Source organism: Canis aureus, chromosome 38, assembly GCF_053574225.1.
Source record: "Canis aureus isolate CA01 chromosome 38, VMU_Caureus_v.1.0, whole genome shotgun sequence".
In the NCBI taxonomy this organism is placed as follows: Eukaryota; Metazoa; Chordata; class Mammalia; order Carnivora; family Canidae; genus Canis; species Canis aureus.
In genome coordinates, this window is record NC_135648.1 from 23,038,950 (window position 1) to 23,059,108 (window position 20,159).

General features: G+C 50.8%; 1 protein-coding gene and 1 long non-coding RNA gene across 4 annotated transcripts in view; one reads left to right on the forward strand and one right to left on the reverse strand.

Annotated features, from left to right (window-relative positions):
- The first annotated feature begins 1,168 nt into the window (after window positions 1-1,168).
- PLEKHA6 (pleckstrin homology domain containing A6) overlaps window positions 1,169-20,159 on the forward strand; it is a 140,713-nt gene continuing 121,722 nt past the window's right edge. Inside the window, exons 1-3 of the mRNA XM_077886785.1 lie at window positions 1,169-1,300; window positions 7,190-7,266; window positions 14,135-14,192. Of these exons, the coding sequence (XP_077742911.1) occupies window positions 1,218-1,300; window positions 7,190-7,266; window positions 14,135-14,192 (218 nt within the window). The 5' untranslated portion in view covers window positions 1,169-1,217. The remainder of the gene's footprint in view (window positions 1,301-7,189; window positions 7,267-14,134; window positions 14,193-20,159) is intronic.
- LOC144307224 (uncharacterized) lies at window positions 5,544-20,124 on the reverse strand. Of its 3 annotated transcripts, XR_013374154.1 has the most exons (4): window positions 19,965-20,124; window positions 15,779-15,892; window positions 6,374-6,422; window positions 5,544-5,666 (listed from the first exon to the last, which is right to left on the reverse strand). It is a non-coding gene; the product is annotated as an uncharacterized LOC144307224 (long non-coding RNA). The 3 variants fall into 3 exon arrangements; XR_013374153.1 differs by lacking the exon at window positions 6,374-6,422 and having other exon boundaries at window positions 5,547-5,666; XR_013374155.1 differs by lacking the exon at window positions 6,374-6,422 and having other exon boundaries at window positions 5,560-5,669.

The window sequence follows — 20,159 nt, forward strand, 5'->3', positions numbered from 1 at the left end:
GGATTGCTCTACAGTGCGCCAAGTTCCACTCACTATAGGATTATTAATAAGGCACCAGGACACATAAAGGGTGGATACACCAATCTGGCTGGGGTGGAGTCAAGCAGGCATGGCTTCCTGGAGGAGGTGACATAGGGGCAGGCACAGTTTAGGTGGAACAGGGATCAGATCCCTTAGGGTGCTCACAGGAAGAATGCTCGCCAGCTGCCGCGGAACATGCCGCTTCCTCCAAAGGCTCGGTGTCTCTCTCCTTCGTCTAAGGCATGGGCATGGGTCGGGTCTAACACACGGATTGGAACGGCGGCGCCTAATGGGAGCCCCAGGGGCGGGTCCCGAGTGATGGGGAAAGCTCACTGAGCTCCCGCGTGGATACGGAGATAAAAGGACCGCGGGCTCTTGCGATTCCGCTTTTGAGATGCCAGTTTTGAATGCCTGCAACCTGCATTCTGCACACGGAACACACTCCCTCCCTCCCTTTCTTTTTTCTTTCTTTCTTTTTTTTTTTTTTTTTCTCCTTCCTTCCCTTTTCGTCTTCTGGTGCAAGTTCAGGCGCAAGAGGCACAAAAGCTGCCGGTCTTCGGGCGCGCCCCGCGGCCTCGGCCTGATTCTCCTTAGTCATGGGCGGCTTCTTGGAGGAAGTGCCAGAGGCCGAAGTGGGCGCTGGCTGGGCCGAGAGGCCGCCGGGCCCCGCTGCCCCCGCCCGCGGCTGACCTTTGTCCTCCCCCGACCTCCCGCCGCGGGGCCAGGTCTGACCGCTCGGCCTCTCGCGCTCCGCGCCCGGACACGGCCCCTGGCGCCGCGGTTCGAGCCCCTCCGGCCGACCAGGGCTCGGGGACCCGCCGGGCGCTTCCCTCCCCGGCCCGCGGCTCCAGTGCAGGTGGGCGGCGGGGCGGAGGCGCGACCTGCTCCCGGGCGGCGGGACAGCGCTCGGCGGGGGCGGGGGCGGGGGCGGGGCGGGGGCGGAGGCGGAGGCGGAGGCGGAGGAGGCGGTGCCGCGGGCCGGCCGGGCTGAGTCTCCCGCTGCGCCCCGGCCCCGGCCCCAGCCCGCGGGAGGGAGGGAGGGCGGCCGGGCAGGAAGGCGCCCCGCGCCCCGCATCCCCCGCGCGCCCCGCATCCCCCGCGCGCCCCGCATCCCCTGCACCCGCGCATCCCCCGCGCGCCCCGCGCCCCGCGCATCCCCGCATCCCGGGCGGCCGGCGGGGGCTCCAGGACGCGCGATGGCCGAGGAGATCGCCTGGCTGGACTTGCCCGGCCGGTGGACCTACGGAGTTGACCGCGGGGGCAGAGTCTTCTTCATCAAGTACGTGCTCTCTAGTCTTGCCGTGTCCTTCTTCCTCCGGAGTTGTCCGACTTGGAAGGTGGCGCGGCGGGGGCAGGCGGGGCGGCCGGGAGCGGCGGCGGGAAGGGCACGCGCGACTGAGAAGTTTGTGGCCCCGCCTGCTCGGACGCGGCTCCCGCCTTTTCCTCCTTGGGTCAAAGTCCGGCCTCGGCGGGCCTGCCCTGGGCTGGGAAGGCGGGTGCGGGCGGCAGGTGCGGGCCTCTCCGGCTCCCCGCCCCGCCCCGCCGCGCCGCGCCCCCGCCCCCCGCCAGGCCCTAGAGGCCAGCAGCTGCCCAGAGGAGGGCGGCCTCGACCCCGTGCCCAGCGGGCCCCTTCCTTTCAGCCCCATCCACCGAAAGGGCCAGGGGGACGTGCTTTCTCCTGCCCCCACCGCAGATTCTCCAACAAGAACACTTGGGCAAAGTGACATCACACCTGGAGACCCTGCCTGGGCCTCCCGTCATCCCAGGACTCCACCCCCGGCAGCCCCCTCTCCCCTCCTGCTTCCTTATGGGGCTGTGGCCAAGGGGAGGGAGAAGATGCCCATGCTGCATTTGGCATTCTTTAAAGAGAGGAAGCCTCTGCTGCTCCCAGTGAACATGCCAGTGCCCTTATATTAATTTCATAAGCCAAACTGGCTCTGGCACGGTCTCATCATAGCAGAGTGGCCCCGCTGGTGCTATTTTGGCCCGCTCCTACTGTAGTCCTTCTTTGCCAGGAAAGAAATCTCCCGATAATATGGCAAGTCCAGCAGCGCAGCATTGGGGACCGCTACCCACACGTGATGGTTCTCTTCCTCAAGACAGACACTCACAGAACATCAGAGCTCAAAGGAGCCTCGGCTGCGACCCCCTCACTGCTCAGATGGGGAAGCCAGGGCTGCAGGGGTGGAGAGTACTCGTCTGTGATAAAACCGCTTTTGCTCATCAGAGCTCAGATGAGCCCAGTACCTGATGACTGGAGTGCACGGCCTTCCCCCTGCACCCGCGGCCTTTGTAGCAGCCCCGGGGCGGCCAGCGGTTTCTCGCTGGTGCTTCTCAGCTTCCAGCGGTTTCTCGCTGGTGCTTCTCAGCTTCCACGCTTGCTTTAGGCCCTTCTGTAATTATCATCACCGGGATCATAATTGATGGTGCAATTAGATTATCTTAGAAATTAACTCCATGGAAGTTCTTGACCTTGGGTCAGATTCTTAAATAACAACTTCACTGGTATTAAAACTGCAGTCCCTTTGGTCAATGGTTTGGGACTTTGGAGTCCATAAAAATCACCCAAGGAATTTATGACAAAGGGCTGATTCCTGGGCCCCACCCCCTGAGATTGCGATTGCCTTCTGGGGTGCGGCCTTCGCGGTGTGTTTCCACAAGCTCCCCAGTCCAGGTGGTTAATTCACCTCTTCTCATCTTTCTTCCCAAACTCTTGCTTGCCTTCCAGCTTTTCTTAGTCTCTTACTCTGGGAACATTTGAGTGACCACTATTTGTGTGCCACCCCACTTGGCATTACAGATAAAAGTCCTAAGAAGAGACAGGTTTTTTCCTTGAAGGTTGTGGGAAGAAAATGCAGATACTTAGGTGGAGGAGGGGGGGTGCCTGGGTGGCTCAGTGGCTCAGTAAGTTGAGCATCTGCATTTAGTTCGGGTCATGATCCCAGAGTCCTGGGATCAAGTCCTGCATCACACTCCCCATGAGGACCCTGCTTCTCCCTCTGCCTATGTCTCTCATGAATAAATAAAATCTTTAAAAAAAATACCTAGGAAATAATAGGATATGTTCTAGAGGTATTTTGCATGATGGTCTAGGAACACAAGGAAGAAAGAAGTAGCGTTCTCTGGGGAGTGGAGGGAGGACCTTCCGGAGGAGGAGACGTTTGAGCTGATTCTGGAGCAGAGGACCAGGGAGAAAGGGTCCCTTAGCAGAGGCGTGTGGGAAGAAGGGTGCCGGTGGGTGCCAGGGCATGAGATTGACACACTTAGACCTGGGCTTGGCAGGATCCCCCCACCCAGCAGCTGGGGGTGGGGGGCAGATGATGACTTGAAGATAGGGAGGCAGAGGGAGAGACTTGGCATATGGAGAGCAACTGCCCAAGTCCAGGGGATGGCTGATGGGGCCTGGGTTTTGGCAGTGAGGATAGGGGAGGGGAGATAGGAGAAGTCTTTAGGAGTAGAACGGAGGGTGTTCATTTACTGCCTGAATGTTGGAGAAGACAGAGAAAAGGAAAAATCGAAGACCAATCTCAGACATTTTTTAACTTGAGTTTGACAGAGATCAGAGTATGGGACGAGGCGGAGCAAATGTTCAGGGGGAGGTATTGAGTTTGAAGTTCCTATGGGACCTCTGGGAGGTGATAGCTGACAGACAAGGGGCTGTACAGGATTGAAGTTCAAGAGAGCAGTCTGGGCTAGAAGGGGAGTCCTGGGGGGAGGGTGCGGGTGGCAAGAGCTGGCAGGGTGGGAAGGAGGAATTACAAGGGGCACAAAGAAAATCTGGGGGGTTCACGTCTTGATTTTGGTGATAGTTTCACAAGTACATACACATGCCAAAACTTTAAATTGTATACTTTAGGGCAGCCCGGGTGGCTCAGCGGTTTAGTGCCACCTTCGGCCCGGGGCGTGATCCTGGAGTCCCGGGATCGGGTCCCGTGTCGGGCATTCTGCGTGGAGCCTGCTTTTCCCTCTGCCTCTCTCTCTCTCTCTCTCTCTGTCTCTCACAGGAGGGGATTCCCCAGCTGGGGAAATCATTGCGTAGGGATGGAACCATCCAGAAGTGTGTGATCAAGAAGACGGGGTACCCAGGCAGCACCAGTGTTGAAGGAGAGGATAGAGGAGGAGAGACCAGGGATCTCAGGGTGAATGGCATCAGGGCCAGGGAAGGGCGCTGCCCTAGAAGGCGAGGGAGAGGGGTGTTAGGAGGAAGGAGTGGTCAGTATGGAAAGGCCAAATGAGCTGAAGCTGTAAAGCACCTACTAGATTTAGGAAATAGGGAGCTCGTTATTGACCTCTAGGAAAAATGGTTTCAGGGGAGGGCTGAGGATAGAAAGCAGATTGCAAAGGATGGATGACAGGGAGGCCAGAAAGTGGAGGCAGCGGAAGGGACCAGTTTCCAGGAAGGATGCTGGGCTAGTAACAAGAGGAGCATGAGGCAGGAAGCTGTAAGGGGAGGTGGCATTGAGAGGGAAGTGGGGGTTCAGACTGAAAGACACAGACCAGAGTGGGGCTAAAGGGATGATGATGATGAGAGAGAGAGAGAGAGAGAGAGAGAGCAGTTGAAGATATGAGCCTGTGATGCCCAATAGAATAAGGTTCTAGAAAAGACAGGAGAAGACGGGGAGTGTAACACAGGCAGAGGGATAACCCCTAACTGGGGGAAGGCCAGTTCCTTCCCAGTGTAGAGGCAAGTATTGAGGTGGGGATATGGGTTCTTTGTGGGGTGCTGGTTGGGTGTATTGAAGAAGCTCCTGCTTGATGGTCTCTATTTTTCCTTGAAGTAAGCAATAAGATTGTCCATTGAGGATGGGGACGGGGGAGGGAAAGGGAGGCCAGGGAGGGACTTGAGGCTGGTGGGGAAGCTTTAGAACACTCTGCCAATGGCAGCTGGTGGGGGCCCCAGAAGAAGATTCCAGGTGAGCATGGGGATTGTGGATTTATAGTGACATTGGTCTTCCCAGGTTTGCAGGCCCCTGTCAGCCCAAAGTCAGGGTGTAGACAGCCTGTGACTGCGTCTTTCTGGGCTGAGAGCTGATGAGAGAGTAGCACAACAGGACGAAGTGGTTGATGGTGTGTTGGGGTTGTGGCCACCTCTGTGACCCTGGGACTGTCCATGATATTCAGGAGGGCTCGAGGTAGTTGTGTAGTCTGAGGGAGCAACTGTGAGAGGAGAAGAGCACTCAGGCCGGAAGGTCTCAGGGCGGCTGAAGAGGAGGTGTAAGAGCGTGGGTTTCCACACACACGTACACTGTAGTGCTGGCTCTCTCCTCCCTGGGCTTCCTCTCCCACTGTGGCCCAGGACCAAAGCCCACATCACAGGGCCTCAGGGTGCACATGGCTCCAGGGCCCTGGTGGGCGGGGGGGTGGGGGAGCACTAGAATAGTGACTCTGTTTCTTCTCTCCTTGTCAGAGGGGTGGGTCAGCTAGGCAGTCCCCTCCTATAGGTGGCAGGTGTCCAAACCAGGGGGAACAGTCATGGGGTCAAGTGAAAAGAAAGCATGTGTCCACACGAAGACCTAGACATAGATGTTGACAGCAGTTTTATTTATGATGGCCCAAAGTGAAAACAACCCGAATGTCCCTCACTGTGGTATAGCCTGTGACGAAATCCTCGTCAGCTGGGAAACAGAATCAACCACGAACACGTGCTGCTGCAGGGAGGGAAGAGAGAAAGAGGAAAGAAAGGGAAGGAAGGAAAGAAGGAGGAAAAAAGAAGAAGAGAGAAAGAAGTCAGAAGTCTAGCTTGCATGATTCCATTTATATAAAGTTCTAGAAACTTGAGAACACACAGACTAATCTATAGTGACAGGAAGCAGATCAGTGGTTGCTGGGGGGAGGGTGCAGGTGGCAAGAGCTGGCAGGGTGGGAAGGAGGGATTACAAGGGGCACAAAGAAAATCTGGGGGGTTCACATCTTGATTTTGGTGATAGTTTCACAAGTACATACACATGCCAAAACTTTAAATTGTATACTTTAGGGCAGCCCGGGTGGCTCAGCGGTGTAGCGCCACCTTCGGCCCCGGGTGTGATCCTGGAGTCCCGGGATCGGGTCCCGCGTCGGGCTCCCTGCATGGAGCCTGCATTTCCCTCTGCCTCTCTCTCTCTCTCTCTCTCTGTCACTCATGAATAAATAAATAAAATCTTAAAAAAATAAATTGTGTACTTTAAGTACCTGTAGTATTATATATCTTACTTCAATACAAATTTAATGGAACCCTTCTTAATGGGGTTTATTATATTAATTAAAGTATTAATGATACTTTGAAAGCAGTGAGTGGAGTCCTGTTCTGGGCCTCACAGCCCCACCCTAACGTCTGGATGATACAAGTGATCTGAGCATCCTCTCCTCCGCATACCTGGATTGGCCACAGATGTCAGGTGCTTCATGCTGGGTCACTCATGGCTCTGGAAAAATCAGTGTCACTTGGTTGGGGGTTGAGAAGTGTCGATAGATGTATATGCTTTCTGACTTAAACCCAGAGGATCTGAAGTGTTGGGGAGCCTACTTTGCTGGGAGTAAGATATTAGAATCCTGGCTTCATCACTTATTGATTGTATGATTTGGGGCAAATCATTTAACTTCTCTGAACCTCAGATTCATCATCTGTAAAGTTCCTAATGTGAAGGACTTTTGTCAATGAAAATATTTAGCATTGTAGACACCCAAAGACTGGGTTTACGCAGCCTCCCTCTTTCATATCCATTGAGAAGCTGCCAGGTAAGGACCTCCCATGGTCTCCCCAGAGACTTCACCCGTCACCTCAAATGTCACCTCTTTACTGAAGAAGCCTTCATGCTGTTCCCCTTCCTTAATTTCATCCTGGTTAGCCCTCACTCCTCTATGATGGGATAATGCTCTCTATGCGTGGCTATACGAGGATCTACTTATTTTCACATCGTACTGCAACTATCTTTTTATAAGTCTGTTTCCCCAGTGGGTTAGAACTTCTTTGAGGTCAGGGTCAACTATTATTCATTTCTGAATCCTCGGCGTCTGCTCAGTAAATGCTTTGTGAATCTGAATGAATGAATGAATGAATGAATGGCAGTGTGGATTCGCCCATCTCACGTGTCTGGGATGAGACAGTCAGGGTCGATGTGAATTTGGAGAGGGGTGATCTACCCAGCGAGGCCTCTCTTGTATCTGACACTTTCTTATTTGTGTTCCATAGTGATGAGGAAAAGTCAACCAGCTGGATGCACCCTGGCACGGAATCCCCCATCCAGAGTGGACACTCCTCCAGCCCAGGTAAGGAGCTCAGCTGTCCTTTGCAATCCAGGAAGAAGCAGTGGCTTGAGGCAGCCTTACAAATCCCTTGACCTGACTTTGCTTTTCACTTTTTCTTTTCTCCATGGATGGATTCAGCTTAGCATTTGGACCACCATCTAGGGGAAGGTGCAGGAAGGAGGGTTGATGTTCACCTGACAGTCTTTCCAAGTTTCCAGCTCTACAGTTAGTATGTGGGACAGACTTTGGAGTACACTGATTTGACTTCTCTTTCATCCCTCTGCCCAGTGAGAAAATCCCCTCCATCTTCAGAGCTCCTGACCTAGGCCGAACCCCTGCTCCTGGTGCTATACCATAGAGCCGTATGCCATGACGGCAGTGTTCTCTCTCTGTGCTGCCCAATGTAGTCACCATTAACCACATGTAGCTGCTGAGCAATTGACATGTGATTAGTGTGGCTGAGGAACTGAATTTAAATTTTAATTAATTTAAACTTAAATAGCTCCAGATGGCTAGGAGGAATTCCTTCACCTTGAGGAGAACTTGAAGGAAAGGGAGCCAGGGCCCACATTGATTGCTTACTATGGAGAAGACTCCATTGCTAGTCTTGAAGAAACTCCAAGGCTGGTGGCAAAGTGGGGACATTACAGGCAAGATTTCAGTCTATACTGGGGAGGCAGAGACACCAAGAAGGAAAAGGGCTGGGGTACTTCAAGCAGACAAGCAATCATCCTCTTCAGAATGCCACCACGGCCTTACCCTCACTGGCTTTCCAGCCCATTCCTTGACTGCACACCAGTCATGTGGCTCTAGGAGCTTTGGCCATTCATGGGGCATGGCTGGCACTGCCGGACACATTGGGTTAAGGCATTGGCCCGCCCAGAGCCTACTTTCTTTTAGATTCTGGGCTGGAATCATTGTGTTGTTCAAGCTGGAAGGGACTTCAGGGATCCTGGAGTTCAACTCCTTTCAAAGGTAGGAAAATGGAGGAGCAGAGAGGAAGTGTACATGGCCCAAGGCCGCTCAGCTACTAAGCAAAGCTGCATTGGGGTTAAACGCCTAAGTTCTAGAGGCAGAGAGACCAGAGCTCACACCTGGGCTCTACTTGCTATTAGTGTGATCCTGAGCCAGCGGTTGAAATCTTCCAGGACTTGGCTTCTTCGTTTGTAAAACAGGGATAGGATTATGGAACCTCCGAAGGTAGTAGCAAAGGCTCCCCGAGAGAATCACCATCAATGGAGGTGACTGCCGTTGTTATTGTCATTGTTGTTATTTTTGATGCGAAGCGGGGCCTCTGGACCCCAAGGCCAGGCTGCATTCTGTTCCTGGCTGGGTGTTTTTGCTGCTGTCAGTGTTTCAAAGCTGATCTCATCTATATCATGATGACTCCAGGTGGGATTGGAAGAGAAATCCAAGCCTCCAAGCCAATGATTTCATTTGGGGCTGCAGCCAGCTGGTTGTTTGAGGCTGGGAAGGAGTTAAGATGCCCCTGAAGCTTGCTGGGAGGGCAGCTGCCTCAGCGGGCACTCCGCCTGGACAGGAATATAAGCTCTCTTGGTGTTGCCCAGGCACAGAGGGCAGTGTGGAGGGAAGTTGCTGGAAAAGGCAGGGGACATAATCCACGCTGGCCTCTTTCCCAGGCACATCACAGTGGCAGGATTATTTATGATTCTGACCCAATGGGGATCCCTCTACTTGGGGAGACTGCCAACCCACGCCCTTCTGAATGGGAATGTCCTCCCACAGGGAGAGAGGGAACAAGTAGCATTTATGGAGCAGCACAGAGGAAAGAATGTCAGCTTTGGAAGCAGTAGACCAGACTCACATCCTGGCCCAGACACTTCCTGTGTGACCTTAAGCAAGTTGATTAACCTCTCTGGGTCTCCGTTTCCTCATCTATGAAAATGTTCAAGCTGATGCCTATTACATACTGTTACATACTGTTACTGTGCAAATTAAATGTGCTAACGGCGGTAAAATGTGTTGTGTAGAGGAAGGAAGCACTAAGTGGGAGCTGGTGTTATTTCTATAGACTAAGTCTTGAGAGGGGAGCTGGACTCACTGGCTTCCCTGCTCCATTGAAGCAGCAGCATCACCATCAATAGTAACCATGGAGGGCCCCCCGGGTGGCTCAGCGGTTTAGTGCCAACTTCAGCCCAGGGCGTGATCCTGGAGACTCGGGATCGAGTCCCATGTCAGGCTCCCTGCATGGAGCCTGCTTCTCCCTCTGCCTGTGTCTCTGTGTCTTTCATAAATAAATAAAATCTTAAAAAAAATAGTAACCATGAAATATAGACCCTTAGTAAACATAAAGTAAAATGAATGATAAAAACTGGGCCCACCACTCTATAGAATCCAGGCTCTGCTCACCAGCAGCTTGTGCTCTGAGGCAGCTGATAACATGGTGGGAAAGATTCAGACCAAAAATGAATAGCCATGTTTTATAAAACCTCGTACACAGGGCAAGTGTTTGGCCTGACCAGAAAAGTAACAGTGACTGTCAAGAGAATCCATACCTGTTTTGTAATGTATCAGCCACAGGGCTCTTGCATGCTCAGAAGGAATGATCTCTACAGTGCCCTGCCTGTCCCCACTTCTGACAGTGGGTTCCCTTGCGTTTATCAGAAGACTCCCCTTCTGCTTTGGGGTGGAGAAATCCTGTTTGCCAAGGAAGCAGGATGTTTTTTGTGCAGGAAGGATGGGTAGGACAAAATGGTACCTAATAGAGCACTCTTAGGAGATAGAGGTGCTCAGCCTCTCTGGAGCTGCTCAGCAGGGGCCACCACCACCTGCAAGGATTTCCAGGGCACCTCTGAGCTGTGGTCAGCTTCCTCAGCTGTTTAGTTCTTGCTCACTCTGTGAGCCTGCAATTCTTTGCTCTGAGCATTTCCATGGATTTTTTTTTTCCAGAGGTGCTATTAAAAATATTTTTATAGCTCAATCAGACAGAAAATCAGTAAAGAAACATTGACCTTAAATGACACATTAGACCAAACAAACTTGGTAGATAAGATATTCCACCTTAAACCAGTAGGATCCACACTCTTCTCAAGTGCACATGGAATAATTTCCAGAGTAGATCATATGGTAAAACACAAAACAAGTCTCAGTACACTTAAGAAGATTGAAGTATCAAGCATCTTTTCTGACTACAGTGGTATGAAACTAAAAATAATTACAAGAAGAACACTGGAAAAGTCACAATATATGGAGACTAAACAATGTGCTACTGACCAACCAATGGGTTGACAAATAAATCAAAGGAGAAATGACAAAATACCTTGAGGCAAATGAAAACAGAAATATGACATACCGAAATCTATGGGATGCAGCAAAAACAGATCCAAGAGGAAAGTTCATAGCAATATGGACCTACCCTAAAAAACAAGAAAATCTCAAATAACCAATCCATCTAAAGGAACTAAAAAAAAAAAAAGAATAACAAACGAAGCCCAAAGTTAATGAAGGAAGGAAATAACAAAGCTCAGAGTGGAAATAAATGGAGACTGGAAAGACAATAGAAAAGATAAACAAAAAAAAAAAAAAAACAAAAAGAAAAGAAAAGATGAACAGAGCTGGTTCTTCAAAAAGATAAAATTGAAAAATCTTTAGCTAGACTTACCAAGAAAAAGAGAGAAAGGGTTCAAATAAATAAAATCAGAAATGAAAGAGAAGCTGACAACTGACACCAGAGAAATACAAAGGGTCATAAGACACTACTGTGAACAATTATATGCCAACAAATTACACAACCCAGAAGGAATGGAAAAATTCCTAGAAACGTGCCATCTTCTAAGACTGAATCATGAAGAGATAGTAAATGTGAATACAGTGATTACTAGTAAGGAGATTGAATCAGTAATCAAAAACCTCCCAACAAACAAAAACGCAGGACCAGATGGCTTCACTGGTAAATGAAGATTCAAACATTCAAAGAAGATTTAATACCTATGTTTCTCAAACTCTTCCAAGAAATTGAAGAGGAAAGCTTGCTTCCAAATTCATTTTACAAGGCCAGCATTACCCTGATACCAAATCCAGGCAAAGACACCATGAAAAAAGAAAATGAGGGACACCTGGGTGGCTCAGCGGTTGAGCAGCTGCCTTTGGCTTGGGATGTGATCCCGGGGTTCTGGGAACAAGTCCTGCATCAGGCTCTCTACATAGAGCCTACTTCTCCCTCTGCCTGTGTCTCTGCCTCTTTCTCTCTGTGTCTCTCATGAATAGAGAAATAAAATCTTTGAAAAAAGAAAAAAAAAAAAGCAAAATGACAGGCTGACATATTCCTGATGAATATAGATGCAAAAATTAAAATTCTCAACAAAGTATCAGCAAACTGAATTCGACAATGCATTAATGGGATCATTTACCATGATCAAGTGGTATTTATTTCAAAGATTCCCAGAAATAAACCTAAGCATATATATGGTCAATTAATTTACGACAAATGAGGCAAGAAATACAGTGGAGAAAGGACAGTCTCTTTAAATGATGTTTGGACAGCTACCTGCAAATTGGACAGCTACCTGCAAAAGAATGGAACTGGACCACTATTTTGCATCAGACACAAAAATGAACTCAAAATGGATTAAAGATTTGAATGTAAGACCTGAAACCATAAAATTTCTAGAAGAAAACATAGGCAGTAAAATCCTTGACATTGGTCTCAGAGATGATTTTTTGGAGCTGACTCTAAAAGCAAGGGCAGCAAAAGCAAAAATAAACAAATGGGACTGCATCAAACTAAAAAGTTTCTGCACAGCAAAAGAAACCATCAACAAAATGGAAAGGCAATCTACAGAATGGGAGAAAATAGGTGCAAATCATATACCTGACAAGGGGTTAATATCTAAACTATGTAAAGAACTCTTACAACTCAATAGCAAAACAAACCGCCCCCCAAAACCAAAAAACAAACAAAAAACCCAAACAAAAAAAAACCTATCTGATCAAAAATGGGCAGAAGACATCTTTCCTTTTTTTATTTTTTTAAGATTTTATTTATTCAGTCATGAGAGACAGAGGCAGAGACACAGGCAGAGGGAGAAGCAGGCTCCATGCAGGGAGCCCAACGTGGGACTCGATCCCAGATTCCCAGGATCATGCCCTGGGCTGAACGTGGTGCTAAACCACTGAGCCACCTAGGCTGCCCAGAAGACATCTTTCCAAAGAAGACATATAGATGGCACATAAAATAGGCACATAAAAAAGATGCTTAACATCACTAATCATCAGGAAAGCGCAGTCAAAACTACAATGATATATTATAGCACAGATGTTAGAATGGCTCTCATCGAAAAGACTAGAAATAACACGCATTGGCGAGGGTGTAGAGAAAGAGGAACTGTCTTGCACTGTTGGTGGGAATGCAAACTGGTCCAGCCATTGTGGAAAATAGTGTGGAGGTTCCTCAGAAAATAAAATAATTGCCCTATGATCCAGCAATTCCACTGGATCATAGGAAACAAAAACACTAATTTAAAGAGATATGCACCCCCATGTTCACTGCAGCATTATTGACATAGTCATGATATGGAAAAAAACCTAAGTGTCCATTTTTGGGTGAATGGGCAAAAATATGGTAGATGCATCTGATAGAATACTACCTGGCCATAAAAAAGAATAAAATCTTGCCATTTGTGACAGCAAGGATGGACCTTGAGAAAATTGTACTAAGTGAAATGAGAAAGACAGATATCATATGATGTCACTTTTATGTGGAATCTGAACAGCAAATAAATGAACAAACCCAGCAAAACCCACCGATAGGGATCCCTGGGTGGCGCAGCGGTTTAGCGCCTGCCTTTGGCCCAGGGCGCGATCCTGGAGACCCGGGATCGAATCCCACGTCGGGCTCCCGGTGCATGGAGCCTGCTTCTCCCTCTGCCTATGTCTCTGCCTCTCTCTCTCTCTATGTGACTATCATAAATAAATAATAAAAAAAAAATTAAAAAAAAAAAAACCCACCGATAATGGAAGAGAATGGTGGTTATAGAGGGAAGGGAAGCTGGTTGGGGGCCAGATAGGTAGAGGAGGTCAAGAGGTACAAAGTCCTAATTATAAAGTAAATAAATATGTAGTATACAGGATGGCGGCTGTAGTCAATAATATTGAAGTTGGCACATACTTGAAAGTTGCCAAGAGAGTAAATCCTAAAAGTTCTCGTCATGAGAAAAACAAAATCATCACTATGTATGGTGACAGATGGTCACTAGTCTTATGCTGATCATTTCTCAATGTATCCAAATCACAGATCATTACCCTGTACACCGGAGACTAATTTAATGTTACGTCGATTATATGTCAATTAAAAAAGTTTTTTTAAGTCTCTCCATTTTCCTAACTGACTGATTTCCTAAGTCGTCAGCATCTTGTCCAGAGGCGGCAGAAGCCATAGGTGATCATTTGGGCTGGGGTTTGTTTGCAGGCTTGAGTCCCGGTCTGATCTTGGGTGCTGACAACCCGTGAGGCTTGGGGCAAGTGACCCGCCCTTGGCTCTAGCTTGTGCTTCTGTGATATGAGGGAGCTGTGGGATGATCCTTCCAGGGCAGCCATCTGTGAGTTCACTGCTGTATCCCAGGCCTGGCCCAGAGGAGATGCCCAAGGAAAGCTTGTGCACTGAACGAGCCAACCGTGGAAGGCAATGATCCATTTGGTAACTTCACTGCTCGTAGATAGGGAATGTCCCATTCACTGCCATCCCTCTTATTATTTCCTGGAAACAGACTGATAGGAATAATGGACCAAAAAGGGTGAGAGGGTTGGTTTGAGCCCTATTGGCTTGTCTGTGAATTTTCCTAGCTCTCTCCCTGCCTCATCCCTGCTAAGTGCAGATCGGGTTTGCGTGGTTGAGAAGAGAGAGTCAGGTTATGATTTTGTTTCCACACAGGATTGCCCAAGGGCTGGGAGATGGATTCTACCCAGGAGGGAGCTGTGTATTTCATCAAGTGAGTAACGTGGGCTTTCTTTCTGGTCTGGTTGTTGGGCCTGCAGTCGTCCTCGTCACTGAGGCCTGCTTGGGAGGAGAGGCGCTTAGAAGGTCTGCTCATGCGCAGAAGGCTTTGGGGTGGTGAGGGTCTGTGAATGGCCAGGAGGCCTCAAGGCTTCTGAGCAATCGTGGCAGAGAGAGCTGGGGGTGTGGGGGGTGTGCACATGGGAGGGGCGTCTTTCTCCTGGTCTGAGAGAGCCAGTGTTGGTCATGGGAAGTTTTCCTGGTTGAGGTGGGTGGAGGGAGTGTTGTGCGGGGCGGGATGGCGGGGAGGGAAATAGCTCCACAAAGTAAAGCAAAGAGGCTACTTTAGACACACCCAGGACAAAGGCTCAAAGGAAGGAGACAGAGCACCATGATGCCCAAACAGGCAGGAAGTGGAGCCGGCTGGCGGGAAGGTGCGAGCGAGGGTGCACAGGCAGGTGGGCGGGGGTGGCAAGGCCGACTCAGTCTCTCTTGCTCTCCCGTTCGGGCGCGTGTGACCCCGGAGGTGGCAGGGGTGTGTGTAGTGCTGTTTCTCTCTGGGGGTTGGCCACGCCCTTCCATGGGCTGGGGTACTGGCGCTCTCATGTATGGTGACAGATGGTCCTGTCCCTCGGCTGGGGTCTCTCCATCTCCCAGGCAGGCTGGGTCCTGGCTTTGGTCCCCCAGGCGGGGCTGGGCGCGCACAGACCTGTGCTTGGTCTGGCCTTTGAGTCTACGGGGCTGGGAGACAGTGGCTGCGAAGACAGCTAGGGCGTGGGCAAGGCCGCAGAAATCCCGGCCCAGCCAGCGGACGGAGGGCCCTGCTCAGCCCTCGCCCCTCCTGCGCTCCTTCCACATCTTCATTCATCCTTCAGGAGAGCTCATCCGTCCATCCCCTGCCTCGAGGCCAACCAGCACTACACCAGCTTGGCTGGTAACCATCTTCTTGAAACAAAAATGAAACAGAATGAACAAATTCTCCGCTTTGGAGATTGTTCAGATACCACGTGGCTCCTGTGGCCTGAGCTTTCCCTGAAATTGAACTGAAATCCTCGCTGTGGTTAAGGTTTCTTTCCTCTCTTCTCCTTGGCGATACCATCTGCATGTTCCTTATGTGAATCTGGTGCTTGAGACCATCTTCTGGGTACTCTCACCTGTATGGGCTCATCTTCTCTGGCCCTGAACACTTACCACCAGCTGTGGCCTGGCCCTCAACCTCTCTGATCTCATCCCCCACAACTATGGCGATCCTCGTCTTTCCCTGCATTGTGACAAATTCATTCTTACCGCAGGACCTTTGCATTTGCTGTTTCCTCTGCGTGGGAGCCCTCTCCTCCTGTTTTTGTGTATCTGGCACCTACATATCATTTAGCTCAAGTGTTATCAGAGTGACTTCTCCTGACTACTCCATCCCCTGCCTCACTCTGCTCTTTTTGAGCCCCAACATGGGGCTCAAACTCACAATTCTGAGATCAAGAGTCTCATGTGCTACCAACTGAGCCAGCCGGGTGCTTCAAGACCCTCTTTCTGTTCTTCCTACGACCTGCTAGGAAGTTTGCTGTTCTGAATTTCTTGACTTACCTACTGCTGGTGTTCCCCTACTGCCATGGCAGTCCTGAGAGCAGATTCTGGCTCCTTCGTGTTCCACTGTGTCCTAGAACCTTGCTGGTGCATGATAGGAATCTAAGATGTTTGCTGAAATAAATGAATGGGCAGTGTTGGGGGATCAACAAGCATAGTTGACTCCTGCTCCAGTCACCAGCCCAGAGCATCCTGGGCTCCCCTGGCTTAGCATGCCCAGTCACGAACTCATCACCTTTTCCTCGCCAACACCAGTTCCATGTCAGAAGCACCACGGGAGGAGAACCCTCAGAGGCAGGCTCAAACCCCACGCCTGTCAATTCTCCGAAATCTCTCTCACCCCATGGCCACAGCCTGAGTTCATGCCCACATGGACCCTCCCCTGGATCATTCTAGCAGCTTCCAGAAGGATCTTCTTGCCTCCAGGCCATACTGCTGCAAGAGTGCTTGTTTTCGACAATGCAACTTTGGTCACATCATTCTACATGTAACACCTTTCATGCTTCCCATCAGTTGTAGGAAAAGATCTGAATTCCTTACTCAAGCACTTGAAAGGGCTTTATAAATCTGGCTGCCTGGGATCCCTGGGTGGCGCAGCGGTTTGGCGCCTGCCTTTGGCCCAGGGCGTGATCCTGGAGGCCCGGGATCGAGTCCCACGTCGGGCTCCCTGCATGGAGCCTGCTTCTCCCTCTGCCTGTGTCTCTGCCTCTTGCTCTCACTGTGTGCCTATCATAAATAAATAAAAAAAATAATAAATCTGGCTGCCTGCCTTCTTTCTCTAGCTTCACCTCCCATACTCCCCACTCTTCCAGACCAGATCATTTGTGGTTCCCTCAACACACACCTCTCTTCCAGGCTTCCTGGCCTTTTCCAAGTGCTTATCTCTCCTCTTACAGAGCTTGTATCCACCTGTGCACACTTGCTTTTCCTTGAAAATCCTGCCCATGACATCACTCCTTTAGGGAAGCCCACCTGTGTTATTATTGTTTCCATGTGTGCTATTTTCCCTGGATTGGTGGTTCACAGTGTTGAGTGTGCATTGAAATCACCCGAAGGGCTTGTTAAAACACATTGTTTGGCCCCACCCCTAAAGTTTCTGTTTCTGAAAGTCTGAGAATTTGCATCTCTAGCAGAGGTTCCCTGGTGATACTGATCTGCTGGTCCTGGCCCGGCACTCTGTCTGGATGGAAAACTCATCAAGAGCAGGGGAGGCGTAGGGTGGCCATAAAATCTGGAAACATAGACACTATCGTTTCATTATGTATTGTCATGAAATCTCAACGAGCTATTAGTCGTTCATGTCTTTTCCCAGAGGAGGTGGCCACCCCTTGCATCAAGAGTGGCAAGAGCTGAGCTTCACTACATCAAGCCTCACGAGAGCATCATGAGGGAGGTGCTATCATCCCTAGCTGTTTTAGCAAGGAAGGAGAAAACTGAGACTTACAACTGCGATTTAAAACTGAGTAAAAAAATATGTTCAGTGTCACGAAGCTTCTAGGAAGTGAAGCTGGGATTCAGCCCCTGTCTGCCTGATTTCGCAGTCTGTGCACCTAGCATCACGCCACAGCTGCCTCCAACATCTTTGCTGCCATGCTCACACAGTGGTGTTGGTGGGGAGTGTTCCAGAAACCCTGACTGCGTGAGGGAGGGAGGGAAGGAAGGAAGGAAGGAAGGAAGGAAGGAAGGAAGGAAGGAAGGAAGGAAGGAAGGCTCTGACTTGCTCATTTTCATGGTTTCCTGTACGATTCTTTCTCTACAAAGGTTTGTGACATTTGGTTGGTGGGTCAGTTAGAAACTCTGAGGACCCCAGACATGGATCCCAAGAGGTAGCAATGAAAGTCAGATATACAGACAGCTTGAAAAGCCACTTCTTTTTCCTTCTGGTGTGGAGGAGTCAAATTTCAATGAGCACACATTGACATTTGCCCAGGATCAGATGACTATGATGACTGTGTGTCGATAAGCCCTTCCCTTCGTGGTGTTTGAGAGGTGACTCTCATGGTATCTATGATGTCATTGCTCAAGTGTGCCTGAGGTTTTGAGGGTGCCCCTGACAGGCGGTGGTGCAGAGAGGAAAAAAGCCAAGGGTTAAGATGTGGGTGAAACCCCCGGCTGGCCTGCGTGCGGGTACTGCTTCGATCCAGAGGAGGGCACCAGAGCATGCATGATCAGCCCCAGGAAGGCCTTGCCGTCGGTCACTCCAGGACCATCTCCACCATCCCTCGCCACATCTCAGCCAGGATGGACCTGGTGGCTCAGACACCCGGATGTGTTACACCCCATCCCCAGGCCCCTCCCCTTTGCTTCCCGCTGCAGCAGCCCCCTGTGGAGCTTGCCAATTCTCTAAGAGGGCCTCTCTCTTTCTCTGAAGTTGGCAGGGAGGGAGACATGGCAGTGATGCTTTCTGCAGAGCCCGAAGAAAACACTGGTTCCAGTCTGGGCCCCTGCCGCCCCCTCCGCAAACCCCTGCCCCCATGGGCTGCTCTGTGCTGTGCCAGGGGCTGCAGACGGTGGGGATGCAGAAACCCAGGCCTCTGCCCACCACCCCTGCCCCTCTCTGGCCCCCGACCCGGCGCTCATGGGAGTCATCAGAGAGACTCAAGCCCGTGGGACCCCAGAGGGCGCGGCTCCCTGGGAACTTCTGCTGCGTTGTCTCCAGAGGTCAGGCAGGACAAAGGAGAGAAGTCACAGGGGAACAAATCTGACACTTAGTGACCCCAGAGGCCCATAACCTCCCAGAGCAGCAGAGAAAGAGACAGATGAGAACAGGTCCTGGAGGGTATTTGGCTTGGGGAAGACAAACCCCATTTGCAGATGAAGTAAACTGAGGCCCAACAGCCAAGTCACTTGTTCCAAGTCGCTGAGTTGGTAAGGGGTAGAACTGGGCTTGAAACCTCAGTAGGTTTTGGACTTTCCCCTTGGAGCCCCAGGGACATGGATTCCAGGGGCTCTTTCTTCAGGAACCTCCCTCTCTCACGCCTCCTCCTCACACTCTCCCCACCTGAGTGTCACAGAAATCTTCCTTCTCCACGGCTGGGCTGGCAAGAGACAGCAGGTGGGTTGGGTGAAGGGAGTTTCTTTTCTCTCCTCCTCTTTACCCATTCTTGCTGGGACTCTAAGGCCCCCTGCTGTAATGTCTCTGTGACCCTGCTCCCCTAAAACCAAGACCTGCCCCAATAGGAGTCCTCCCTTTGGTCTCTTGTGCCTCCAGATTGCCCAGAGGCATCCACAGGGCCAGCTCAGACCTCTCGGAGGATCTGTCTGCAGCCCTTGCCCTCTGTCTGCCAGAGAGGAAAGCCTCCCAGCAGGCCCTTCTGTCCATCTCCTGCCTTTCTGAGCTGCCCAAGGATTGTGTGGGATGGAGCATGGGGTCCTTGTCCCCTTCCCCACCCTGCCTGTCTCCCACCCCGGGATGCTGTAATCTCTGATCCCAACCCTGCTTTGCTCCATTGGCTCCTCAAGGCCAGAGAAGCCCCCAGAACCCCTGGTCTTTGTTTGGCTTGAAGCCGGCTCTCCCCCTGCCTGCAGTGGGCCGACCTGCCAAATCCTGGAGAGCCAGGGCAGGTGGGCTGGACTTAGTCGGTACTGCCTGGCACGAGGCCTGCACCTAGGATTTCTCTGCCCCTTCAACTGGATGCCTTTCTCAGAGCCAATGAACTCAGCATCTCAGCCAGGCTGGGGGAAGGAGAGGGGGTGACTTAGGGATCCCCCTCCCCACCAGAGCTGCAGGCAGGTGCATACTGCTCTAACCTGAGATCTCAGCTCTAGCTTGGCCTACTCTGGGGTTGGAAGCACAGGCCTTGCAAGAGCTCTCTCTGAGGGTGTGTGGGAGTGGGGTGTGGATCAGACCCCCTGTAACGACTCCCCTCCCTGCTAACAGGGTTCTTCCTGCACTGGGGGAGGGAAGCTTGTGCTCCTGCTCCTTCCATAGCAGATTCTCTTTAAAGATAAAGACTTCAGTTGGTTAAATGATGCTTATACTCAAATCATATTAAAAGAGACCCCCAGAGAAAGAGAAATAGTGCATTTTAGTGAAGAGAAGCTTAATTTTTAAAATCAAGTTGTTGCAATGACGAATATTTGAAAAAGATACAATAGTCAGGTGGGTGAGCCCTTGCAGATGCCCTTCATCCAGCTCCTGCTTCTTGAAATCTTTCTGTGTTCAGAAGTGGCCCCAGGAGCTTACCTGGTTTGGTCTACAGCTCCGGAGTCTCAGAAGCACTGGGACTGACAGCCAGTGACCCTGCCTGGAAGTTCAGGTGGAAATATCCCATCTTCGTTCCATCTTTCTCATCCTGGTTATGAAACTCAGTCTTCCCCTTGCACTTACCCATGTTCGCAGAGAATCTGTTATTGTTCCAGCATGCGCAGAAATGTGAAG